The 26,614-nt window shown below is 48.6% G+C and overlaps 2 protein-coding genes and 1 long non-coding RNA gene across 12 annotated transcripts in view; 2 read left to right on the top strand and 1 right to left on the bottom strand.

The window, feature by feature from the left end:
* LOC111090112 overlaps positions 1 to 22,536 on the bottom strand; it is a 93,217-nt gene extending 70,681 nt beyond the window's left edge. For 4 of the 8 annotated variants that reach the window (XR_005354743.1, XR_005354740.1, XR_005354744.1 and 1 more), the window contains exons 1-2: positions 12,065 to 12,327; positions 11,812 to 11,948 (exon numbers count right to left, since the gene is read on the bottom strand). Coding sequence is in view for 2 of the 8 variants with exons in the window: in XM_038529319.1 (XP_038385247.1) it covers positions 11,812 to 11,924 (113 nt within the window). In the remaining 6 variants the exon portion in view is untranslated. Of the gene's footprint in view, positions 1 to 7,550; positions 7,739 to 8,714; positions 8,902 to 9,477; positions 9,954 to 11,811; positions 11,949 to 12,064; positions 12,328 to 13,166; positions 13,335 to 14,055; positions 14,197 to 18,627; positions 18,727 to 21,416 lie in introns of those variants that run through there. The other 4 variants (XM_038529318.1, XR_005354741.1, XR_005354739.1 and 1 more) reach the window with 4 other exon arrangements.
* Positions 255 to 9,369, top strand: LOC111090518. 2 transcript variants are annotated; one of them, XR_005354749.1, is made up of 6 exons: positions 255 to 352; positions 1,400 to 1,510; positions 1,704 to 2,655; positions 4,470 to 4,709; positions 8,224 to 8,330; positions 8,850 to 9,367. It is a non-coding gene; the product is annotated as an uncharacterized LOC111090518 (long non-coding RNA). The 2 variants fall into 2 exon arrangements; XR_005354750.1 differs by lacking the exon at positions 255 to 352 and adding an exon at positions 382 to 549 and having other exon boundaries at positions 8,850 to 9,369.
* HAUS5 (HAUS augmin like complex subunit 5) lies at positions 12,327 to 23,070 on the top strand. 2 transcript variants are annotated; one of them, XM_038529311.1, is made up of 19 exons: positions 12,327 to 12,482; positions 13,188 to 13,250; positions 13,341 to 13,373; positions 13,511 to 13,535; positions 14,158 to 14,263; positions 14,341 to 14,500; positions 15,612 to 15,681; positions 15,771 to 15,853; positions 16,378 to 16,435; positions 16,583 to 16,707; positions 16,912 to 16,975; positions 17,087 to 17,217; positions 17,467 to 17,629; positions 17,860 to 17,940; positions 18,041 to 18,186; positions 18,444 to 18,555; positions 18,640 to 18,772; positions 21,423 to 21,555; positions 21,699 to 23,070. In XM_038529311.1, exons 1-19 carry the CDS (start codon positions 12,385 to 12,387, stop codon positions 21,814 to 21,816), a joined length of 1,902 nt encoding a protein of 633 aa, XP_038385239.1. In that variant the 5' UTR covers positions 12,327 to 12,384; the 3' UTR covers positions 21,817 to 23,070. The 2 variants fall into 2 exon arrangements, with proteins under 2 accessions (XP_038385239.1, XP_038385238.1); XM_038529310.1 differs by having other exon boundaries at positions 17,842 to 17,940.
* Positions 23,071 to 26,614: the final 3,544 nt, after the last annotated feature.

Here is a 26,614-nt window from a genome sequence, read left to right as displayed (position 1 = left end):
GTTAGAAAATGTAAAAGATAAGCTGCAGACCCAGAAAAAAACATTTGGAATCACAAATCTAAGAAAGGACTTGTATCCAAAACATATATCCAACCTTTGAAACTAAAGTGTAATAAAAACTCCCCAGAATTAACCAATCACCTGAGAGAGTAGGAAGAGTTGGAACTCCTTCCCACCAATCAGCAGCAATATGAGTATTGGACTCTCCACCCTATCACATGCAACCTCAATCAGCCAATAGTAATAGAAAAACATGATAGGAGGCGGAGTCTATGTGGTCTCCAGGGTAACTCTTGGCAGATTGGAATGAAGGAGCGGCTCCCTGAACCCAGACCTAGATGCCTTAATGAGGGTGTTTGAAGGGGCAGGGAGGGAATTTACGGGGGGTTAGGGTGGGAGGAAGAGAGAATGGGTAACGGCAGAATGAGGGAGCAAGAAGGGTTTCAGGGGGATGCAGAGAGGTATTATAAGAAGAGAACCATATAGAAGGAACATGGATTTAGAAGAATGGGGAGTCTGCTTTGAGTGGAAGAAGGAGGAGTTCCGAGGGTAGGACGCTGGTTTCAGGGGTAGGGAGAAAGTGGTAGAGGGAGAAAGGGCAGGCCTTTATAAGGGGACAGAGAAGATGCTTTGAGTGGACATGGAGAGGACTCAGAATTTAGTGTTGGTTAAGGGAGGTCTTAGAGGAGCCAACAAAGAGGTCATGGGTGGGGAGAAGGGGAAGGGAGAAGTTTATGGGTGAACAAGGCTCATAACAGGACCATGACAGGTTCATAGGGACAAAGTGAGGGATATTACAAATGAGATAAGGAGAGAGGCATTGCTTGCACAGTTTTATAGGGTGAGAGTTTTAAGAGGGAACAAGGAAGGTTTTGTAGATGGAAAGTGAGAGTGTTCAAGTGTTGAGTAGGGTCTCCTTAGTAGGTGTTTCATAGGGGCAAAAAGGCTGCTTTTGGGGGACCATGAGGGTGGGATAGGAACAAAATGTGATGGCGGCTCAGTTGCAGTTCCAAGGAGGACAAGCGAGAGTCATCAGAGTCAGCAAGGGATTTTGTGGGGGTAGTGTTAGGGTCCAAGTGAGACAAGCTGTAGGGACCTGCAAGGCAGTTCTAGAAGACAGGGAGGAGGTTACAGGAGACAGGGAAAGGGTTACTAGGGATAAGAAGGGATTATAGAGCATAGGAGTGGAGGAGGCTAAGAGATCCAGGGTAGAAGGAGGTATTAAAGGGAAAAATGACAGATTAGAAGGGACATGGTGGGAGTGAGAGGAAGTCAGTATGAGTTTTAAAGGAGGTCAAGGAAGAATTTATATAGCTAAGTTACCATGAAAAGGAAGGAGTCAGAAGGGACAGCACAGTCCAGAAGCCATACTGAGCCATGACCCACTCCCTGCCCACAGGCGTTTGAAATTTTGCGGGGCAAGCCCCCCAAAGACCACATGTGCCTGTCCATTTGGGCCTTCCTCCTGTGTTTTCCCATAGGCATTGTAGCCTTGATCTTCTCTGTCCAGGTGGGAATCTGCATCACGCCAATCCTCTCCTCCTTTACTCCCTTTTCATCCTGGCCTTGACCTTGACTCAAATTATTTTGTCCCTCCTGTGGATTCAAGTTCCCACCCTGGGTCCTTACAGTCCCATAACTCACCCATTACAACAACTCATTGAAGCCCAACTATTTCTGTCCTGACTCTCCCCTCTAATCAGACAAGGCACAGCAACAAGTGGAATAACCGAGCTTTGGCAGCTGAGACCTCCTACCAAGCCTACTACATTGCAGTTTTGGGGATTGTTTTGGGAAGCTTCATCATACTCACCATCTTGATTTACCTCATGATGGATTTACTTGCTCGTTAACCTCCTTTTCAGCAAACTACCAAATATATACAACAGTGTTACTTACCTTGGCTCTAAGTATCCATTTGGCCAAATGGGACATCTATTCCTAAATGTCTGGACTGCTAAGTTTTGACAGCCTAGGCAGCATCTTGAGGTAGTTGGTGGAGCAAGAAAAGAGCAAGTTGGGCAGCCCACTGGACCAGAATTCAGGATCAACCCTGGGACCCTGCCAAGAGATGAGGCCGTGGAGGCAGGGTAGAGCACTATTCCCCCAGGGCAGTCTCCCCTCCTGCTCACACCATGCATTCATGCCATAAATCTATTCATGCCAAAGGCCTTGGCTGTGCTACCCAACTCTAGGGATATAGCAGCGACCATTTCAGAATCAACCACACCCCCCTAAGAACTTATAAACCAAGTGAAGACAGACATATCACCAGACAGTGAGTCCAGTGCAGTCTGATCTTTAGTAAGAGAAACCTAGGCAGAAGGGTTGTAAGAGGCCAAAGCTAATCTTGGATACTTATGGTCTACCAGAAAGTCAGCAGCTGTCCATGAACTGATAAGAATTCAGGTCAAGTCACAATTGTAGAGAGGTTCTATTACAGGTATGGTTGCCTCTTCTCCCTCTTTACCACCAAAGTTTGCCATTTATGCTTTATTCAACACATAATTTCTGAGCACATATGATGTACCAGGCACTTTACAAGGAGCTGGAAACTGAGAGCAAGATAAGTCTCCTTTCTGAAGAAGCTTACACTCTACTGGGAAGAACATAAACAAATAGACTTCTAAATAAACACGTTAATTACAGGGAGTGGTAAGTGATAAGGAGAAAATTAAACAGGGTTATAAGCTAAAGCAGTGCTACTACTGGTCCGCTATTGTTAATGGTCTGCAACAAGTACAGAAATTGCCAATAAGCACTTCAGAACTCACAGAAATTTGACATGGCCATGACATCCAAGAATATAATCAATAGACTTGTCTTGTTGGACAGGATATAGACCAAAGGAATTAGAACATGACAGATTAAAATATCAGAAAATGAGTCCTACTCCACAATCACAAATAGTTTGAGGTACACTGGGCTAGTGGGCAATGAGGTCTAGAAGTATATTGTTTAGAGTCATGCTAGTGGCTGGAACGAATAAACCCCAACATTTCAGTAGCTCACAAAATAGTTTATTTCACATTCACAGAACCTCCCAAAGTGGACGTTTCCGGTTGCCCACATATTAAGTTAGGGATTCAGGTTTCTTTCACTTGGTGATTCCACCATCTCCTAAAATGCTTGGAGTCCTTTGAATCTAGGAAGAAGATGAGAGACTGGAGAACCCCCACTTGCTTCTTAAAATCTTCAGCCCAAAAGTGAATCCTTATACACTTTTGGATGGGAATGTAAATTGGTACAGCCACTGTGGAATATAGTATAGGGGCTCCTCAGAAAATTAAAAGTAGAACTACCACATAATCTAGCAAGCAATCTTGCTTCTGGGGATATATCCAAAGGAAAAAAATCAGTGTTTTTCAGAGACATTTATATTCTCATAATTACTGTAGCACTATTCACAATTCCCAAGATAATAGAAACAACCTAGGTGTCCATCAACCCATCAACGGATGAAGGGATAGAGAGGGATCTGGGATAGATAGATACAAAGATTAAATAATGAGAAATATAAAAAAAATAAATAAATAAATAAATAAATAAAAATAAATAAAAATAAATAAATAATGAGAAATATGAAATCATGCCATTTGCAGTAACATGGATAGAAATAGAACTTGAGGCCATTATGCTAGTGAGATAAGTCAGATAAAGACAAATACTGTGTGATATCACTTATATATGAACTCTAAAATAGCCAAATTCACAAAAACAGAAAGGAAAATGATGGTTGCCAGGGACTAGGGGAAACAGGGTAGGCTATTGAAAGGATACATACACTCAGTTATAAGATGAGTGAGATCTTAGTATCTAATATATAACATGGTGACTATGGTGGACAATACTGTATTGTATACTTAAAATTTGCTAAGAGAGTAGATTTTACACATTCTTACCAAAAAAAAAAAAAAAGGTGACTATGTGAGGTAACGGATGTATTAATTAATTTGTTTGTGGTAAAAATTTCACAATGCACACATATATCAAATAACCATGTTGTATACTTTAAATATCTTATTTTTTTCAATTATACCTCAGTAAGCCGGGGGGGGGTATTTTTTTTAAATAAAGCTTTGGCCCTAAGTGTCATACATCTCTTCTTAGTCCATTGGACAGAACTAGTCTCGTGGCCTCAACTGGTAGCAGAGGCCTCTGGAAAAACGTAGTCTAAAATTTGGGCAGCCTATAGACACCTAGCTGGCTTTGCCACAGAAAGCCATTTCTAAGATATTCTTTGAGGTGAGACATGGAAGCACAGGTGGGAGAGCTGCTCCAAGAACTGTGAGAAGAGGGTTCCCAGAGTGGGAATGGCAATCACAAAGCCTCAAAGCCCGGAATGAGCTTGGAGATTCAAAGAACAAAAAGGAGGCCAATGTGGCAGTGAGTAATGTCACATATCTTTCACTCTCTAAAGCAGGGGGGGTTCTCTCCTCCCTGTAAGAACTCTTGTACGTGCTTTCCAGCTCTCCTGAAGAGGAAATCCAACACTCGTTCTTCACCTTCCATCTGACAAAGACTGCTCACAGAAATCTTTTGGCAGACATACGGCTGGCTATCTATCTTTAGGACCTCCAACCCCCTCCATGCCTGGCTCTGCACTGGGTGATGTCGGGGATACAACGGTGACCAACATAGATCCCTTCCCCTGTCCTCAGGATTTCTGCAGTCCAGACAGGAAGACAGGCCCACCACCAAATGTGACTGTGAGTTGTTCTTTCATTTATTCTTTAACTCAGCAAAGTTCTATTGTGCATCTACTGCAGTGCCATTCTGGTGGTGTGTGAAAGATAAAGTAAGAAAAATGTTAAGAGTACTGTGGGAAAAAATAAAGCATCGCAAGGGTGATCAGAAGTATTGGAGATGGGTGAGGGGCCACAGTTTTAAATAGAGAGGCAAATAATGCCCCAATTAGGATATGACTTTTTTTAGCAAAGGCTTGCAGGACTTAAGAGAGGAAACCAGATATATCTGGGGTGACAGTCTCAGGTAGATGGAAATGCTAGTGCAAAGGCCTGTAGAGAGGAGCCCATCTGATATTTCTGAGACATAGTAAGGAGGCCAGGATAGCTGAAGAGAAGTAGAGAATGGTTAGAGATGAAATCAGGGAGGTAACATAGGCAAGATCAAAGCAAGCACACTTTATTCTGAGTGACATGAACACGTTGAACAGATAAGTGACATGTGCTGACTCAGGTTAATCAGCTCTCTCTGTGACTCAGGAAGGGAGCAGAGTATGGGGAACAGGTGATAGCAGGGAGACAGCTGTGTTTTTCCAGATGGGAGGTGATGGTATATGAGGCCAGAGTGGGAAAGAAGAAAAGGAAAAGCCTTGATGAATTTTAAAGGTAAACAGGAATTGCCGATGCATGATATAGGTATAAGAGAAAGAGAATTTTGACCATAGGAGCTGGAATCACAGAGCTGCCCTTGTCTGGGGAAGTAGGAGAGAAAAAAAGTCTAGGGAGGTACAGTGTAGTGATCCTTCTAAGGTTTGGGAGCCATGTCCTGGTTACAGGCCGGTTCAGAGTGGGCATGTGACCCTGCCTGAGCAAATGAGACTTGGAGCTTTTGGTAAAGGGAAGCAGCCCACCTCTTCCATGCTATCCTCTAAAACCCCAACTTTAAAGGATGCAGGGTAAGTCATTCTGCAACCAGGTGGAAGAGCCTGGAACTGCTAGGATGAGAGGAGCCAAAAAAGAAGCAAGTGCTAGGAAGAGGAGCCATAAACCAGGTCCCTAATGACATCACCGTCAGCACCATGATAGTTACTGAGCAGTCAACTGTGTACAGACACTGTTCAAGGAGCTTATGCATATTATCTCATTAAACCCCACAACAGGGCAACCCTGGTGGCCCAGCGGTTTAGCGCCGCCTTCAGCCCAGGGTGTGATCCTGGGGACCCGGAATCAAGTCCCACGTCGGGCTCCCTGCATGGAGCCTGCTTCTCCCTCTCCCTGTGTCTCTGCCTCTCTCTCTCTGTCTGTCATGAATAAATAAATAAAACCTTAAAAAAAAAAAACACAACAAGGGACACCTGAGTGGCTCAGTGGTTGAGTGTCTGCCTTTGGCTCAGGGTGTGATCCCTGGTATCAAGTCCCTCATCAGGCTCCGCCCAGGGAGCCTGCTTCTCCTTCTACCTGTGTCTCTGCCTCTCTCTCTATGTCTCTCATGAATAAGTAAAATCTTTAAAATAAGCAAATAAACCCTACAACACTAAAAACAGGTATTATTATTGTCCCTGATTCATAAATGAGGAAACTGAGGCTGCAGAGATTGAGAGACTTGCTCTAGATCATTTAGCCTGTGAGTGATGGAATAAGGATTCAAACCCAGTCAGGCAGCCCAGGTGCTTCAGTGGTTTAGCACTGCCTTCGGCCCGGGGCCTGATCCTGGGGACCCAGGATCAAGTCCCATGTCGGGCTCCCCGCATGGAACCTGCTTATCTCTCTCTCTCTCTCTCCCCCAAATAAATAAATAATAAATAAATAAATAAATAAATAATTTAAAACAAAACAAACTCAATGAGTCAGACTGCAGAGCCTTTGCTCATAATTGCCTTCCAGCATTTGAGCTGCTGGGTCATACCTCACTTGAACCAGGATAAACCAGGACACTTTTTAAATCACATGATGGGGATCCCCGGGTGGCGCAGCGGTTTGGCGCCTGCCTTTGGCCCAGGGCGCGATCCTGGAGACCCGGGATCGAGTCCCACGTTGGGCTCCCGGTGTATGGAGCCTGCTTCTCCCTCTGCCTGTGTCTCTGCCTCTCTCTCTCTGTGTGAGTATCATAAATAAATAAAAATTAAAAAAAATTAAATCACATGAGCCAAGGTATTTCTTGTTTGGGAGGAAAAACACTACCTTGGGGTTTGGGGAATTTGTCATCATAAAGAGGCTTAGCTGTGGAAGGAAGTCCAGAGAAGATAATACAAACAATCCTGGGCGAGGTGGGGGGTACGATCAGAGAAGGCTTGCATAGGGGCTACATCTGAGATAAGACCTAAAGAATGAGGAGGAGGTAGCCATTAAAGATCATGAAGAAGGGTGATGGAGATAGAGGGCACAGCAGGAATAAAATCCCAGAGGTGGGAGGAAGGGAGCCTTGACAGGTAAGGTCCCAATGAGAACACTGCTTTCATCTCTGGAAAGGGCTTAACCTGGGAATAAGTGTCCTCCACTCATCCGGATCATCTTTCCCACAAGCCCCTGCTAAGCCTCAACTCTGTCGTCACCTGCGCCAACCCCCTGCCTTCACCTATCTCCTCCTCTGATCCACCATCCACAGAATACCCAGAATGTTCCCACACACACACTTTTAAAAAACTTTTAATTTCTTAATTTAGATATAGATAAGTCTACAGAATAAGCAGAAACAAGTCTAACAGACCCCCTGTGCCATCTACATTACACAAATGTAAACATTTTCCTATACTTGCACCAGATCTCTTCTTTTTAGAAAGAAAATGTTGTGGGTGCAAAATTAAACCCCTCCCTCTTCTCTGTTCCTTCTTCCCTCCCTCCCTGAAAGAAACCACCAAACTCATGTTGCTGTAAATCAATCCTGTATTTTGTAATATACTCAATACATATATAGACACGCGATGGTACAGAGTTGTTGCTTGGGTGTGCAGTATCCTTAGTGACTTCTCTCAAATCTTTCCAGCTCTTCACCTTCTGAGACTCACTTTCTGGTAATCTCAGCTGGCCCAGTTGATGTTTCAGTTGACATGGTCCTAAAAAGACCAATTGTTATGAGGAAATTAGAGATAGGATGATCTAAATGTGCCAAATATTGATCACAAATGTATATCCAAGAAGGCAATGATAAGAATCCATCTCTGGGTATTAATGCTGATAAAGGTTTTATCCCTCCAAAGTAGTGTCCTGTAGATGGCACTTCTTAAGCTTTAATATGCATACAAATCGCTGCCAGATTTGGTCAAAATGCATGTTTTGATCCTGTAAGTCCAGCAGGGGAGGAGCAAGGGATTCTGCATTTCTAACAAACCCCTAGAGGATGCTGGTCCTGAACACCTTGTAAGCATCGAATTACAGGCATTAATGTGAAAGCTTGAAGCTTGTCAAACAGGGACCAGGAGCAGAACACAGGTTAACTGTCTCAGTTTGGGGATTGTAATCATTTTATCATTTGTGTATTGAACAGACTGAACACAGCAGGGCACAAATATGACTTATATTTCTTCTTCCTCTGAGTAAGATGCCAACTTCACCTTTTTGCATCAGCCTTTCGGGAAATGGAAAAGAAAACATCTTATGTAGGAGGAAGAGGAAAGCCACTGCAACTTCCTCCATGAACAGCTTGAGGTAACAATAACTCCACAGACACCAAAAGTCCCTGCTTAGAGTGCATCAGAGTTCCATCTGAGAGGTTGAACCACTAGGGGAGACACATAGATGATAGATAGATAGATAGATAGATAGATAGATAGATAGATAGATAGATAGATAGGACAGACAGATGAATTGGGATTTAACCTTACACAATTGGAATTGTGAAGCAGTCCCTAATGTTGTGGTCGTAAGTGTCTGATGCTGGCACTCAAAGTACACAGAGCCAGTTAGGAAGGGAAGACAGATATAAAGTGGGGGAGAAGCTAGAATAGGCTGGTACAAGCAGGCCTCTGCCCTTGGTGGTATGAGCACCCACAGGAGAAACTGGCATCCTTCATCATTGAGCTGAACACACACCTGGCCCAGGAGTTGGAGAATCTGGGAGGAATATCCAGGAAACGGTGAAACAATTGCTGGCCTGGCTGCTGCCCTATGCATACACATGAGCCAGCAGCCAGCCAGTGACAACCTGTGTGATCTCCAAAATGGCAGGTGCTTCACTTCTGCCCTCCACATCTTGCCCAAGAATCTCCATTGGTCCATCCTAATTGAAGGCACACCAAGAAGGTAATTCTAAGATACAGTTCCTTCAGCCTGGTCAAGCTGACACATTACAAAGCCACGGCACAGAGACTGGAGGGAACTGGTGAGATCGTCAGTGACCCCTGGGGAGATGACAGCATGAGCAACTCTGCTCTCCCTTGAGAACAGAGGCACCTTGAATCCATGTGTCTAATAACCTCTGGGTGGCTTTTTTTTTAGAGTTGGAGGGAGGCTGGTAGTCGCTATCTCTTATTTGGCTTTAGCCTTCCTTTCAAAACACACAGAATCCTTATGTTATAGCTTCAGTCAAGGTGCATCTGATTAGTTATCATTAGATAATGGTTATAGATGTTTCATTAAGTCATATTCCAACTTCCCATAATATTCCAACTTTTGTTTTGCTTTTTTTTTTGTTTTTTTTTTTAATTTTTATTTATTCATGATAGGCACACAGTGAGAGAGAGAAAGGCAGAGACATAGGCAGAGGGAGAAGCAAGCTCCATGCACCGGGAGCCCGACGTGGGATTCGATCCCGGATCTCCAGGATCGCGCCCTGGGCCAAAGGCAGGCGCCAAACCGCTGCGCCACCCAGGGATCCCATATTCCAACTTTTGATTCCAAAAATAACCAACTACTTTTAATAGACTTTATTTTTCATGAACAATCTTAAGCTTACAGAAAGCTACACAAAAAAGTAAAGAAAGCTCCCATATAGTTCCTCTCCCTCCACACACATTTTCCCCTACTATCACCATCTTGCAGGTATGGTACCTTAGTTACAATTGATAACCAATAGTGAAACATTATTACTAACTAGAATCCATATTTTACATTAAGGCTCACTATGTTGTACAGTTCTATGGCTTTTTATAAATGCATAATGTGATGTACCCAGGGTGTCTGGATGGCTCAGTGATTGATCCTCTGCCTTTGGCTCAGGTCATGATCCCGGGGTCCTCAGATCCAGTCCCACATCGGGTTCCCCGCAGGAAGCCTGCTTCTCCTTCTGCCTGTGTCTCTGCCTCTCTGTGTGTGTCTTTCATGAATAAAATCCTTTAAAAATATATGATGTATCCACCATTACAGTATCATACAAAATAGTCTCATGCTCCTAGAACTGCTGAGCCTCACCCTTTCATCCCTACCCCCCCCCCCACGTCATGATCCCCTGGAAATCAATGATCTTTTTACTGGTCCCTATAGTTTTGCCTTTTCTAGAATGCCATATATTTGTGATCACAGTCTTTCAGATTGCCTTTTCAGATTGTCTTCCAAAGCAGCTGTATCGTTTTGCATTCCCACCAGCAATGAATGAGTTCCTGTTGTTCCACATCTTCAACAGCATTTGGTATCATTTTGGGGGTTTTTAGACATTCTAATAGGTATATGGAGGTATCCCATTGTTGTTTTAATCTGCAATTCCCTACTGACATGATGTTTAGCAAATTTTCATTCTTATTTGCCATCTGTACATCTTCTTCGGTGAGATATCTGTTTATAACTTTTGTCTATTTTTAAGTAAATTGTTTTCTTATGGTTGAGTTTTAACAGTTCTTTGTATATTTTAGATACAAGTCCATCATCAAGTGTGTGTTTTGAAAATATTTGTCAGTCTGTGATTTTCTTTTCATTCTCTTAAACAGCCAGTACATTTTATTTTTTAAAAAAGATTTTACTTATTTATTCATTCATGAGAGACAGAGAGAGAGAGAGAGAGAGAGAGAGAGAGGCAGAGAGGCAGAGACACAGGCAGAGGGAGAAGCAGGCTCCATGCAGGGAGCCCGACACGGGACACAATCACGGAACTCCAGGATCACACCCTGGACCAAAGGCAGGCACTAAACCAGAGCCACCCAGGGATCCTCAGCCAGTATATTTTAAAACCCCCTGAGGGCAGCCCAGGTGGCTCAGCAGTTTAGCTGAGGTTTAGGCTGCCTGCATGGAGCCTGCTTCTCCCTCTACCTGTGTCTCTGCCTCTTTCTCTCTCTCTCTCTCTCTCTCTCTGTGTCTCTCATGAATAAAAAAAAAGAATCTTTAAGAAAAATAAATAAAAATAAAACCCCTTGAAAGGCTCACAGACCAATGACAGACATGCTATCTAATCAACTTGTTTTTTAATAGCAAAACACCCCAGAAAAAGCAGAAGATTGACAATGTTTGAGCAAAATGGTACCTTTTGAGCATTAGGTATTGTGGAGTAGCAGCTGCCAATCTTTCTTCCAGGAAACCCACCTGGATTACATCAGTCCCTGGCACCCTCTTCTGCTTCTCAGCCCTTATGAAATATTTGAAGCTTGACAGCGTCTCCCCCAGATTTGCTATCCTAATGGTGACCCGATGGTCCCTTTGCCCTGGGCCAGCCACCTCTTGGATGTCCCTTAACTCCTCACACCCACAGGGTCCCACATTGTTATCAGCATCTCCCCCAAAGCTGTCCCTTCTCTCACATGCGCATTTCAAGGTCTGCTTCACCTAATCCCAGAGCCCTGGACCTCGCCCTGGACCTCTACTGCCAATCAATCTCCTGACCCACTCACTCAGTCCTCACCTCTCTGCTCCACAGCCCTACATGGTCCACCACTGCCCTCGGCGACCCTCCCTCATCCTGCTCCACCCTCCTCCTCAGACCCGTTTATTTTTACCCCAGCACCTCTCCCCTCATTTGTTTATTGAATGACTTCTTAGAGAGTCAGGCTTTGAACTGGACACAGGACAGAGCGATGACCTCGGCAAGCATGTTCAGTGATAGGTCACTGAATGTTGCCACTTCTCGGGGCCCTTGTCCGAGGCGGAGTGGGCTCTCTGGATCTCTAGCCCCAGGACCCAGGGCTTTCTGGGGCAGCTCACGGACCTCGCACATTCCCTGTCCCAAACCGACCCGCTCCTGCTGTCTACTTTCTACCGCCCCTACCTGGTGATGGTGAAGCGTCTACGTCCCCCAGGGGACCCGAGCTCCGCAGCAGGGACGCTGGGGCTGTCATCCACCGCGGTGTCCGCGGGGCAGGGTCGGCTCACGAATGTCATGGAATGGGAAAGACGAAGGAACACCTAGAAGAACGCATGGCGGGGCGCTATTAGGCTCATGCTGTCGGCCCCAACCCTCACTCAGACCTGAACCACCCTGTTGCTGACATCAAAGGGCAGTAAGTTTGGCATCTCCGTACCCGGCCTCGCAGGATGAAAGCCCCATTTTGTCACGCACATCATGGGAGGCATCTGGGAGCTTCTGCCTCTTAGGGGCCACTTGGTGGTGAGCGGGAGGACGAGGAAAGAGAACGGGCCTTGCCGCTTCTCCACACCCGCTTCATCTTCACTCAAAGCGACCCAAACGGGACGAGCGAGGGACAGGCAACCGCTCCGCGCCGCGGAGGAGCCGGGAGACCCCCGCCCGGCCGGCGGCAGCGTCACTTCCGGCGCGCTCGTGACGTCAGAGGCGGGCGCCGCACTTGAAGCGGGCGCGGGAGGCCGCCGCTGCGGCGCTGGCATGGAGTTGATGCGGGAAGCGCGGGAGCTGGGCTGCTGGGCGACGGAGGAGATGGGGGCGCCCGTCGCAGCCCGCGCCCCGGAGTCGACGCTGCGCAGGTGAGGGACGCCCCGAGTGAGGAGGACTCCCCGCCCCGGAGATGGTCTCCGGCCGTGGGAACCCCGCCCCTCCCTTCCTCTGCCCGGGTGAGGATGGCCCTTAAGGGCGCCCCTCACACACACACACACACACACACACACACACACCCAGTAGTATATCCAGGAAGGGGAGCCTGGATTGAGGGACGACCCCCTGACGGGGACCCCCACACTCCCACCCGGAGTGAGGGCCGAGGCGCCAGTGAGGATCCTCCAGAGTTCCTGAAGCCCCCTTCTTGTGTGGAAGTAAGATCTTTGGAGTAAGACTGTCCCTGCAACCTCCTACCACCCCCCACCCACCCCAACCGGTAGGGGGGCTCGAGTCAACAAGGACCACCCCATTGGAGACTGAATCTATAGGAGTGATGCCCCACATCGGGTAATGAGAGCACCTCCTGGCAGTACCCCCCAACCCCCTCCTCTGGAAGTGGCTAGAGATGGGCCTTCTCCCAGGAGAAAGGAATCACCCCACCCAGTGAAAGGCCCACAACTCAGCGACAGAGAACTCCCCAGGAGGGAATGTCTCACTCCAAAAAGTATGGGCCCTCTCTCCCTGCAGAAGGGAGAATTCCCTAGTACAGACTTTCCCCACCACCACCACCCTAGGATAAGGATGATGTACCCTGTGTGATGCCCGAGGCATACCTTTACACACTGTCCCCACAGACTGTGTCTGGGCCAGGGGGCCGACATCTGGGCCTACGTCTTACGGCATGTGCACAGCCAGAGGTGAGCCGGCAGCATGAGGGAGGCTTTGACAGGGGAGGGGACACAGGCAAGCCCCACAGTAACACCTCTTCTTCCGCCTCTCTGCTGTAGGAGTGTCAAGAAGATCCGGGGAAACCTACTGTGGTAACTGGTTCTAAAAGCTATTCCTTCCTCTTTTCCCTAGTCCCATCCAACTGTGTTTTCACCCATAGCCTCATACCTCCTGTGTCTCCCCCGCCCCAAAGTCTCTGTCATCCCCTAACTCTGGTCTCATTTCCTAGGTATGGCCACCAGGACAGTCCAGAGGTGAGAAGCATGCATGTGTTATAAGATTTTCTTTCATCCAAAAAGAGGACTTGTAGATTTCTGCTCTAGGCCCAGCCTTGTGCTATGTGATGCTGGGAATACTGGGTCACAAGACAGCCCTAATCCCCACACTCAGAGGGCTTATAGTCTGGGGGAGACAGGCATGAGCTGGGCGTTGAAGGGATATGAATATGAAGCATCAAAGCTGATGAGGTGAGCTGGGAGAAGGGACTGGTTTGGGAGATATACTGAGGCCAGTGTAGGACCTATTGTGTGCAAGGGGCCCCAGTAACATCTAGGGGAAGGCTTCCAGAAGACCTTGGGACCCCCTAGATGTGGGGCTCAGTGGGGAGGTAAGAACTGGGGCAGAGATGTACTGTCATCAGCGCAGAGACAGGAAACAGGAGGATAGGTGAGGCAAGCCCAGGAGGAAGGAGGCGGCCAGATGGTACCCTAGTGTTTCTCTAGGCCTAGAGAATCAGGCATAGAAATTACTTGTGATAAACCCTCTGCCACCTACCTGTGCAGGCAAGGAGACCGGTCCTCCACAGAGAGCAGTCAGGCTGGGTCAAGCCCCAACCAGCCCTATGCATCTAACTACCTCTGTACTTGTTCCCGCCAGGCCCGTCGGAAGCTGGAGCTGGAAGCCACTGTTGCTCGCCTGCGGGCAGAGATCCAGGAGTTAGACCAGAGCCTGGAGCTAGTGGAGCAAGAGACCGAGGCTCAGGGTGACCTATGGGGCTGGGAAGATGAGCAATGGAGTGGGTGTAGGGGAACTGCTGATGGCCACGTGTTTCTCCTATAGACATGGCCATGGAGCAGACCCTGCAGAGCATTCAAGACACCCAGCGTCGTGCTCTCCTCCTCCGGGCCCAAGCTGGGGCCATGCGAAGACAGCAGCAGGGGCTCCAAGATCCCATGCAGCGGCTACAGAATCAGCTGAGGCGTCTGCAGGACATAGAGAGGTGGGCCTCAGGTGCCCAGGGACCAGCCTTCACCAGGCAGGCAGACAGACATTTTCCTTAGAGATCCAGTGCTCTACCCTGACCCCTTCTTGGGTTCTAGAATTCTGAGCTCTACTCCGTAGGATTTGAAGTCTGTGAGGTCAGGAAGTTTTCTTATCTCAGCCACTTATTTTTCCAGGGCCTAGAATGGTGCCAACTGTATATCTAGGGAATGTTCTGGGGAAAGAACATTAAATAAGGGACAAGTCCCCACCCTTATGGAGCTTACACTATAATGCAGAGGAACCAGATGGTAAACTAGGGAGCAGGTGCTATAATTGCAGGGAAAGATAAATTCTATGATTAAAAAAAAAAAGGTGATATGATAATAAGGGAGAAGGAGATGCTACTCTGGGGAGGATGGTCAGAGAAGGCCTCTCTGAGGAGGTAACATTTGAATTGGGGGAGGAATCTCAAGGAGAAGGACAGCAAGAAGAAAGGTGCTGAGCTTAGCATCTGGGAAGAACAGCCCAGAGGCCAGTTCAGCTTCAGTTACACAGGCAAAAGGGAGAGCATTGGGGGGATGGGGGGTGGAAGAGGTGGACAGAGTGCCATATAGGCATTGGGATTTTACTCTGAGGCTGGGTTCATGTCTTAGCTTGGCCACTTACACCTCCATGACCTGGGGCAGACTACTTAACTTCTCTGTTCTTCAGTTTGTAAGTTCTATGGAATGGGGATAATATTAAATCTATTTTATAGGGTACGTGTGGGAATTAGGTGAGTTAAGTCATACAGAGCACTTAGAAGAGTTTTCTAATACCCATTGTTACTATTCTGAGTGTGGTGGGAAAACATCACATTCTTTTCGAGGGTTTGGGGCAGAGAAGTGACATGATCTGTCTGAGGTTCTAGTAGGATTATCAACTACTAGATGGAAAACAGACTGCATAGGGCAAGAGCAGAGGCCAGTGAGGACACTAATACAGCCAGGAGACGTCAGTAGCCTGATTTTAGAAGTGACCCCCGAGATCCAGGCTCAGTAACTAGCCTTGTAGCAGGAGGAGACCCAGACATCTGCTCTAGCTCCCTTCTCTTAGGGACCCCACCCCAACGCTACTCGTCTCTCCAGGAAGGCCAAAGTAGACATAACCTTTGGACCCTTGACATCAGCATCCCTGGGCCTGGAACCTGTGGTCCTGGTAAGAGTCCTGTGCCATGGGGACAGGAGGAGTGGGGAGTCAGGTTAGGTGGACCCCTGGGTTTCCCTCATTCCCCATCTTCTTCCCAGGGTGATGTCCGAACAGCCTGCACCCTCCGGACCCAGTTCTTACAGAAACTCCTAACTCCTCAGGCCAAGGGAGGCAGCATCCCGTGAGTGTCATCTAAGCCCCACAGACCCTGCCAAGAACCTGGGCTTTGAGGGAGGAGTGACTTGTCTGTTAATTCCTCAGACACTAAGCCTCTGGACTGTTTCAGCCCCAGGCTTTGCCCTTACAGAGCTTCCAGGCTGGGACGAAAAAGAGACAAATCCATCACAGACAGTGGCAACCTGGGTGGTTAGGGCTGTTAAGAGTGTGGAAGCCTGAGAGACTCCAGGTACCCAGAGGAGACACCTTCCTCAGCCAGGGAATCAGGAAGGACCAGTTCTCTGGTGAGGAGGCCTAGCCAGAGTAAAAGGATAAGACCGTATTCTAGACAGATAGCACATGTGAAAGGCCCTAAGGGCAGCTAGTTGGTATAAGCGGGGAGCTCAAGTCTAGCAGGCCTAGGTGGACTTGGTTTCCTCATCCTTGAAATGAGGACAGTGATACCCCCCACCTTACAGGGTACTGGTGATTCGTAGAAGGAGAGTTGATGTATCTTGTAATACTCTCTGTCCTTCCCCAACTCCACAGAACCCCTCGAGATGACCAGTTTGGAGCTTCCTACCAGCAGTGGCTAAGCTCAGTAGAGGTGAGGGGTTGGGGGGGCCACACATTCTGCCCTGTGAGCAAACCTCAGGGTGCCAGGACTTAACTCTTGGTCCCCACCTCATTACCATGGATCCCAGCTCATAGCCCTGCCCCCATCTGGCCCTGCTTCACCCTTCCCCCCCACCAGACACTGCTGACAAACCACCCTCCGGGCCACGTCCTGGCCTCCTTGGAGCACCTGGCTGCAGAGCGGGAGGCAGAGATTCGGTCCCTGTGCAGTTCGGATGGGCTCCAAGAAACGGAGATAGCCAGGTGTGCAATGGAGTGCTCCGCAGCGCAGGGCAGGATGGGTGGATGGGTAAGCGGGGACAGACTCGGGACCAGGCACAGTCACCTGGTGATGGGGGTGGAGCTGAAACCCAGTGACTGATCTGGTAAGTGGGCTGACTTTGGTCACCCCTGGAGCCCAGGCAAGGGGAGAGGGCTCCTCCCTCAGCAGTTTTACCCTACCCACAGGTCCCAGGCACCAGACCAGTCAGACTCCAGCCAGGCACTGCCTTCCATGGTGCATCTCATCCAGGTGACCCCCAGACATCCTTCCCAGGACTCCATCCCCTTCCCATCCCAAAGCCCACTTGATCCCCTCACCCCCTTGGATCATGTCCACCCTGACTTTGTACCCCTGCCTCAGGATAGCTGGCGGGCCGTGGGTACGCTGGTTGCCCAGCGGGGCCCCCTTCTGAAGGAGCGTCAGATCCTGACTCGGCGCCTCCAAGGCCTGATGGAGGAGGTGAACAGATATACCCTGGGATCCAGCGAGAGGTGAGGGGGGTCCCTCAGCAGAGGCCTCTAGGCCATCTCTTTCCCAGAGGTCTCAGAATACTGGACTTTTTTCCTGCCCCTGTGGCTTGCACCTCTGCCTCCCTGTTCCCCTCATTTGTTCGTGGCTCCTTGTGTGTCCTTACAGATCTGATCTCCCTCCTCCACTATGAGTCTTAGTCATCTTTTTTTTTTTTTTTTTTTGAGTCTTAGTCATCTTACTCTCCCTTGCTCTTTTCTGCTCTACCCCAGGCAGGCGCTGCTGCTGGGGCTCTGGGGCTGTGGCCTGCGGGCAGAGCTCAAGGCCCTGCGTGCCCAGAACCAGGAGCTGGAGGAGGTGGCTGGGCGGCGGCAGCTTCTGCTACAGGAGTTACAGGCCAAACAGCAACGGATCCTGCACTGGCGCCAGCTGGTGGTGAGAGGTGGACCTGGGGGGGGGGGGGGCGGGGGGTAGTGGCAGTGCCTGATGGAGGGCCAGAGAGAGGCGGGGAGCGTTAGGACCCCAAACTGGACCTCTGGTGGTGGCAAGAGGTCCAGGATGAGCCTCCCAAGGAGAAGCAGGACCTGTGCAAAGGGGAGGACAGGGCTGGAGGGTGGGAGGTGGGAAGTAAAAGCCGCCCATCTCAGCGGCTCGTGGTTGCCCAGGAGGAGACACAGGAACACATCCGCCTGCTCATCAAGAGCAACTCAGCCAGCAAGACCCGCCTGTGCCGGAGCCCTGCGGAGGTGAGGTGGGGCTTGGGGTGAGGGCTGGGGAGGCCTGGGGCCCTGGAGATGGGGCTGGGTGGCTCCAGGCTGCCCCTCCCTTCCCGTTCTTTCCCCACAGGTGCTAGCTCTGGTGCAGCGAAAAGTGCTCCCCACATCTGAGGCGGTGGCACCACAGAGCCAGGAGCTGCTGCGCTGTCTGGAGGAGGAAGCCCGGCATCTGCCCCACCTTCTGTTGGGCACCCTGCTTCGGCATAGTCCTGAAGGGTAAGACTGGAGCCACCCCCTATAGCCCCTCCATGGCTGACCACTGCTTCCTGATTCCACTCCCAAAAAATAATCCCAGGCCTCCAGTGTTCCCAAGCAGCCAGACCTCACCCAAGACCTCATTCCCACTCTGGAATCCTCATCCCCAGACCCACCTCCACGTTCCTGGGGCCTCCTGAGCCCACCTCTCAGCCCCCAGAACCTCTGGTACCCAGGCCTCCCTCTAAGTACCCCACCCAACCTGGACTTTCCCCCAGATTGCAGCCCCTGCCCATGGTCCTGCCATCCATCCACCAGCTGCATCCTGCGTCCCCGAGGGGCTCCAGCCTCATAGTGCTGAGCCACACGCTGGGGCTGCCTTCAGGGAAGGTGAGTGCCTGTCCCCTAGGATCTGTCTTTCCACCCCTCCTGCTGCCCAAAGTGACTGTCCTTCCCCCTTACCCTCCCTTCCAGGCTCCGGAACTGCTCCTCCCAAAGGCCGCCTCTCTTCGCCAGGACCTTCTGTTCCTCCAGGACCAGCAGAGTTTCCGGTGCTGGGATCTGCTCCGAGTAAAAACCAGCCTGCCACCAGGACCATCCACCCAGGGTAAGGCCTGCCCTGCCCTCACAACCGGCATCCCTGCCCATTCCCAGGACCATCACCCTCCAGAAGAAACCACAAACACCCCTTGCTGACATAATGCCTACTATGCACCGAGTGCTTTAAGCATGTTCACTGGTTTCATTTACACGGCAGCCCTATGGGTTTAGCGCTGCCATTTGCCCCTTTTACAGAGGTAGGAACTAAGACAGGAGGCCTTGGTGGCTGCCTAGGGAGCAGAGCTAGTATTTAAATCCAGGCAGTGGGGATCCCTGGGTGGCGCAGTGGTTTGGCACCTGCCTTTGGCCCAGGGCGCAATCCTGGAGACCCGGGATCGAATCCCACATCGGGCTCCCGGTGCATGGAGCCTGCTTCTCCTTCTGCCTGTGTCTCTGCCTCTCTCTCTCTGTGTGTGTGACTATCATAAATAAATAATTAATTAATTAAAAAAATAAAAAATAAAAAATAAATCCAGGCAGTCTGACATATCTCTGTACTCCTAACCAGGTGACACTGCCCATCAAATTGCCAAGTACTCACGTATGAGCATCCAATACGATTGAGTACTTAAAAAGTAGGCTGTGGACTTAAACTCCTCTCAGCACTACTTCTTCCCTGCTGTGCAATCTCCCAATGCCTCAGTTTTCTCCTCAGTGGACTAAGCATAATCATAGTACCTTACAGAGTTGCTGGGAAGACTCAGTCCAGGTTACCCAGTCAGGGCACTGAACAACACATGGCATAATACTTTAATTGCTATGTGTCTCTGGTGTGGTTGCAATCATTTTGTCTCCACGTGTACAGTCTCTTTTAGTCCTTATGATGAGGGTAGGGTGTTTTTTTGTTTTTTGTTTTTTTTTGAGAGAGAGGAGGGGGAAGGGGCAGAGGGAGAGAGAGAACCTTAAGCGGGTTCCATGCCTAGCACAGAGGCCAACATGGGGCTTATCCTCACAACCCTGAGATCATGACCTGAGCCAAAAGCAAGAGTCAGGTACTTAACAGACTGAACCGCCCAGGCGCCCCCGAGAGTAGGAATTATTAAGACCAAATTTACAGATGAAGAAACTGAAACTTAGAAAAGATGTTCATTGCTATATTCCCTCAGGAAGTACTTGCTAGGTCCCTGCCAACTACTGGCCCTGAGAACTCAAAGGGGAGAGAGGCCAGAGCTTCCCATCCCCAGGGATCCCAGCGGTAGATGCAAGGAGCACAGAATCAAAGGATAAATAGGTAGAAGAGGTGTATTGATGAGGAATAACTTGGGGTGCCATCAGCAAAGCAGGAGGAAACCATTTTCGGGCCTTTGAGTTTTGGGCTCCCTGCCTTCCCCTCTCCAGTGAGCAGGGACCTGGGTGTGGGAACAGCCCAAGATGTGGCCCAGCATCATCCCACCACATGAGCATCTCAGATTATAGTATGTCTTTAACAGAACGTAGTTCCATCTGTTCTGAAAAGCAGTCTTGCTTTTCTTCTCCCTGTTTTCATTCCCTCAGTAAATGACCTCCCCCCTGTCCTTACTGAGACCAGCAATCCAGGAGTCATCCATAATTCCTCCCAGCACCCTAACCACCACCACCTCCTCCTTCGACCTATCAACAAGCCTTGTAGGTCGAGCACGCCCTAGTCTGCCCCCCTGCCCCACTAGCCTGTGGCTCGGTTACACTTGACCGCAGAAGTGCCTGAGAAAGGTCATGCCTGAGGCCAGAAGACCAGGAAGGAATGGAGCCAGGATTTAGGCCAGGGGCTCTGGCTGTATTGCTCATCTATCTGTACTTGGTCTGAGATAGGCCTGTTTGGGACCTGTGGAGAGGGACTAGACCCAGTCACATCTCCAGGAGGAAACCCTGCTGGAGCGAAGGACTGTAGCAGTCTGAAGAGGAAGCCTTGGGGTAGGGAACAGTGGGAGGGGCTTCCAGGAAAGCTGGTGTCTTGAGTAGGCCCAGAGGGATAGGCGAGGTTTTAGTAGTAGCAGAGGCCACATAGCGCATACCTTCAAGTACTAGGCTAAGGAGCTCAGACTCCATCTGGGGGGGACTGGGGAGCCTTGGAGGGTTCCATGCAGGAGAGGGAAAGAATCAGGTTTATGCTTTAGGAAGATCACTGGCGGGATCCCTGGGTGGCGCAGCGGTTTGGCGCCTGCCTTTGGCCCAGGGCGTGATCCTGGAGACCCGGGATCGAATCCCACATCGGGCTCCCGGTGCATGGAGCCTGCTTCTCCCTCTGCCTGTCTCTCTTTCTCTCCCTCTCTCTGTGACTATCATAAATAAATTTAAAAAAAAAAAAAAATTAAAAAAAAAAGAATTGTTAATTTAAAAAAAAAAAAAGGAAGATCACTGGCTGCCATGTAGAGAATGGACCAGAATAGGAGGTTGAGGCCTGGAGCCTGGGAGGGAGGCTAGGGGCCAGGTGGAAGGTGGGGGGAGAAGGTGAGGGATGGGCCAAGGAGATTGATGGTCTGTCAAGGAGGGAGGAGGGTATCCAGGATGAGGCCTAGGGGATGGTGGGCTTGCCCCTGAGATGAGGACCTAGGAGGAGGGAGAGGTTTGAGAGAGGTGCTGAGGTCACAACTAAGTGACGGAGCCTTGGTGACCCATTGGCTGTGAGGCGCCTGGGAGTCAGGACTCAACGAGCTGCCTCCCTGCTTTCTCACCTGCAGAGCTGCTGCAGATCCGGGCATCCTGGGAAAAGGAGCAGAAAGACAATCTGGGGCAGGCTCTGAAGCAGCTGGAAAACCTGCTGAAACAAGCACTGGAGCGAATTCCCAAGCTACAGGGGGTTGTGGAGGACTGGTAAGAGGGTGACGAGGGCGGGGGAGGGTGCTGAGCCGGATGGCATGGGCAGAACCTGGGCGGTGACAGGCAGGCCATGGCGTTGGGGGAGGCTGCGTGTGTGGAGGCCCAGGCCTTCCGGTGATGCTGTCCGCTTCCCCCAGGTGGGAGCAGCCAGGCCAGGCCGCCCTGTCTGGGGAGCTCTGCCAGGGTCTGTCCCTGCCCCAGTGGCGACTGCGCTGGGCCCAGGCCCAAGGCGCCCTGCAACAGCTGTGCAGATGAAAAGGGGCCTCAACAGAAGTCCAGAGCTTCATATTCACCCCTCCAGAAGACCTTTGGAAGAGAGAGAGCCTCACCAGGATGTGTCAGCTCGTTGTCTCCCTCATATGCTCACAGCCTATTGTGTTCCTCTCAACTGCCTTGCACCTGTCCTTTATTCATCAGAGCCAAGAGATGGGGTAGTCTGGACCCGCCCTAGGTCCCCCTGAAACTGCCCACATCACTTCGACCTTCAGCAAAAAGTCATTGAGCTTGTGCTCTAAACACTGAGGATCTGACACTGAACAAAATGGACGCAAGTTCCATCCTTCAGAGGTGATTCTAGGACAGGAAAGTAGACCTCTCAAGTTAAGTGAGCAAAATAGTGTGTTGGAAGATAACAGCTCTGGAGAAAAAGCAGGCTATACGAGGTGTGACCTTAGGGAGAGGGCTGCACACACTCTGTAAAGGTAACGAGAGGGAAGCACATGGGTATGTGAGGAGGGCTTGTCGGGGGCTGGGGTGGGAAGGAGGCAAGAGCGCAGGCAACCACCCTGAGCTCAAAGTGCTGGTGTAAAGATCAAGGACATGGGGGCATTGAGGATTTGTCTTCTAGTTTTTACGTAGTTCCTTTTTTTTTACATTTAAATCTCTGAAGTCATTTGGAATTTATCCAAATGGATCCAATTTTGTGTCTTATTTTACATATAGCCCATTAGCATTTAAAATTCTCAGAGCAGTGGTTCCCTCTGAAAGAGAGGTAGATAGTAGGGATCAACCAAGGGAGGAGGCAAGGGAACTTTCTAGAGTTGGAAATGGATTATTTGTTGAAGGTAGTAGAGGTGGGTGTCAGAACTCATCTAGCTATACTCTTTAGGTCTGTGCATTTTACCATGAATTATTATTCTTCAACTTATAAAGTAAAACTTTACCCACCTATATATAAAGTAAAACTTCAGGTGATTTAAGATGCCACCTCTTCATATGCTAAATTTCCACAATTAGGCTATATCTGGATTCTCTCCAAGCCTATTGTCTGTCTGACTCTTGTGTGCCATCTCCACAGTGTTAATTATAAAGGTTTTGTCGTGTTTTATTACCTGAAATGGCTGGTTGCTTCTTACTCTAATTTTTCAAGGTTTCCCTGTCTCTTCTTGCTAATTTTTTCTCCCAGATGAAATGAACTTTATACTAAACTTGCATGGTTCCAGAAAAAATACAAACATGGATGAGAGTTTTACTGGGGTTGCAATAAATTTACAAATGAGGGAGATTTGACATCTTTGTGTCTTTACCACATTACCTTTCCTATGTGCCACCTTAGTGTTCCCCTCCTCTCTTCATCTTAGCTCCTAGCCAAGACTGAACATGGGGGTCCTTGTCCCCCCTCCCTGTTCAATTTTCCTCCCTGATACATCTTCTAACATACTTTGTGATCTACTTTATTAATCCTTTGTTGTCCTCCAAACAGAATGTGAGTTCCCTGAAGGTGAAGTTCACTATAAACTAGAAGTTGGACAAACCTTCCTAAATATGATTCAAAGTCTAGATGCAGTAAAGAGAAATACTGATGAAAACGTAAAAACAAACATTTGCAGGGTGCCTGGGTGGCTTAGTCAAGTTAAGCAGCTAACCTCGGTTTCCACTTGGGTCATGATCTCATGACATGGGATTCAGCCCCAAGTTGGGGCTCAGCAGAGAGTCTACTTGGGATTCTCTTTCTCCCTCTCCCTCTGCCCCTTTCCCCATTCATATGCTCTCTGAATAAATAATTTTTTTAAAAAAACTTTCGTGGTGTAAAAAAAAAAAAAGTAAAAAGATAAATTGAGGAAATTTTTCAATTTATAAGTGGATTTGTGTGCACACGTATGTGTATGTCAAAGTAGAAAACAATTCTTAAGTCCATAGAAAAGTTGGCAAAATAAATGGACAATTCTCAGAAAATAGGCTCCAATTCAATTATAATAGAAAAGTAAATTAAAACCCTACTTTGGAAAACAAAACAAAACCCTACTTTGGTACATCTTCCACCCATCAACTGCAAAAAAAGGAAACCTAAAATTTTGGAAGCTCACCGTTCACAAGGCCATGGGAAAACAACACTCGATAACAGCAGTGGACATGCAATGTGAAACAACTAGGGGATGATTTCCAGCACACTCCATATGCATTTACTCTTTGCCTAAACAACCCTGCTTATAGGAACCTACCCCAAAGGTATACTGGGTGAAATACAAGTTGGAAGATCTTGTACAAACAACTAGACTGTATTCAGAAGGTCAATGGGACTAGATTGGGGACTGTTAAAAAGAGTAGTGACAACCAAATGCAAGGTAGGTCTTGAAGGAACCGTGGAATTTCCTTTCAGAAGAGCTCTGCTGATGCTTTGCCAAGTGAACCATGGCAAGTTACATAATGTCATTCCTACAAATCCCAGTCATCTGGGGACAACAGGAAATTTGAAAATTGGAAATGGGAAGCTCGTATGTTAGAGAACATTACTGTGCCTTTGTTAAATGTCTCTGATGAGATAATGGCATTGTTTTTAGTGGGAGAATATTCTTGGAGGATGTTTTTGAAGTATTAAGGAAAATGACTGCAGCTTTGAGATCGTTCAGAAGAGAATAAGGTAAAAGGGACAGGGATGGAAGCCAGCCATCTACTGTTTCATACTTTGCACCGTGGAAACATATAATTTTTCATAATTAAAAAAATGAGAAGAAATCCCTAAAAATCGGGGGGGGGGGGGGCGGGAAATGAACCTAACTACCAAGCTGATGGCACAATTGATTCAGGTAAGAATTGTTCCAGGTCTTTTTCACAATGGGTTTGCCACCAGAACACAGGTGTCGTGAAAACCACTGCTAAACCTAAACCAAAATGGGAAAGGAAAAGACATCAACGTCATCATTGGACACGTAGATTCGGGCAAGTCTACCACTACTGGCCATCTGATCTACAAATGTGGGATCGACAAAAGCACTCGAAAAATTTGAGAAGGAGGCTGCTGAGATGGGAAAAGGCTCCTTCAAGTATGCCTGGGTCTTGGAAAAATTAAAGCTGAACATGAACGTAGTATCAGCACTGATCTCTCCCTGTGGAAATTCGAGACCAGCAAGTATTATGTGACCATCATTGATGCCCCAGGACACAGAGACTATAAAACACATGATTACAGGGCAGCCCCGGTGGCTCAGCGGTTTAGCGCTGCCTTCGGTCCAGGGCGTGATCCTGGAAACACAGGGTCGAGTCCCGCACCGGGCTCCCTACTTGGAGCCTGCTCCTCCCTCTGCCTGTCTTTCTGCCTGCCTCTCTCTCTCTCCATGAATAAATAAATTTAAAAAAAAAACATGATTACAGGCACATCCCAGGCTGACTGTGCTGTCCTGATTGTTGCTGCTGGTGTCGGTGAATCTGAAGCAGGTATCTCCAAGAATGGGCAGACTTGTTAGCATGCCCTTCTGGCTTACCCACTGGGTGTAAAACAACTAATTGTTGGTGTTAACCAAATGGATTCCACTGAACCACCCCACAGCCAGAAGAGATATGAGGAAATCATTAAGGAAGTCAGCACCTACATTAAAAAAATTGCCTACAACCCTGATACAGCGTGTGTGCCAATTTCTGTTTGGAATGGTGGCAACATGCTGGAGCCAAGTGCTAACATGCCTTGGTTCAAGGGATGGAAAGTCACCCATAAAGATGGGAATGACCATGGGAACCACACTGCTTGAAGCTCTGGGTTTCAGTCTGCCACCAACTCATCCAACTGATGAGCCCTTGCGCCTGCCTCTCCAGGACATCTACAAAATTGGTGGTATTGGTACTGTCCCAGTGGGCCGAGTGAAGACTGGTGTTCTTAAGCTGGGCATGGTGGTCACCTTTGCTCCAATCACTGTTACAACTGAAGTAAAGTCTGTCGGAACGCACCATGAAGCTTTGAGTGAGGCTCTTCCTGGGGACAATGTGGGCTTCAATGTCAAGAACGTATCTGTCAAAGATGTTCGTCATGGTGATGTGGCTGGTGACAGCAAAAATGACCCACCAATGGAAGCAGCTGGCTTCACGGCTCAGGTGATTATCCTGAGCCATCCAGGCCAAATTAGTGCTGGATAGGCACCTGCACTAGATTGCCACACAGCTCACATTGCAAGTTTGCTGAGCTGAAGGAGACGATAGATTGTCATTCTGGAAAAAAGCTGGAAGATGGTCCCAAGTTCTTGAACCATGGGGATGCTGCCATTGTTGACATGGTTCCTGGCAAACCTATGTGTGTTGAGAGCTTCTCTGTCCTCCTTTGGGCCGTTTTGCTATTTGTGACATGAGACAGACAGTTGCTCTGGGTGTCATCAAAGCAGTGGACAAGAAGGCAGCTGGAACTGGCAAAGTCACAAGTCTGCCCAGAAAGCTCAGAAGGCTAAATGAATATTATCCCCAATACCTGTCCACCCTAGTCTTAATTGGTGGTGGAAGAACGGTCTCAGAACTGTCAATTGGCCATTTAAGTTTAATAGTAAAAGACTAGTTAATGATAACAATGCATTGTGAAACCTTCAGAAGGAAAGGAGAATGTTTTGTTGACCATTTGGTTTTGTGTGTGCGTAGCAGTTTTTTTTGTTTTTACTTTTTTTTTTTAATTTATGATAGTCACACAGAGAGAGAGAGAGAGAGAGAGAGAGGCAGAGACACAGGCAGAGGGAGAAGCAGGCTCCATGCCCCGGGAGCCCGACGTGGGATTCGATCCCGGGTCTCCAGGATCGCGCCCTGGGCCAAAGGCAGGCGCCAAACCGCTGAGCCACCCAGGGATCCCCAAAGACAGTAT

This window comes from Canis lupus, chromosome 1 (genome assembly GCF_011100685.1).
Source record: "Canis lupus familiaris isolate Mischka breed German Shepherd chromosome 1, alternate assembly UU_Cfam_GSD_1.0, whole genome shotgun sequence".
In the NCBI taxonomy this organism is placed as follows: Eukaryota; Metazoa; Chordata; class Mammalia; order Carnivora; family Canidae; genus Canis; species Canis lupus.
Note: the sequence above shows the minus strand (reverse complement) of the source record. Positions and strands in the feature narration are given on the sequence as shown.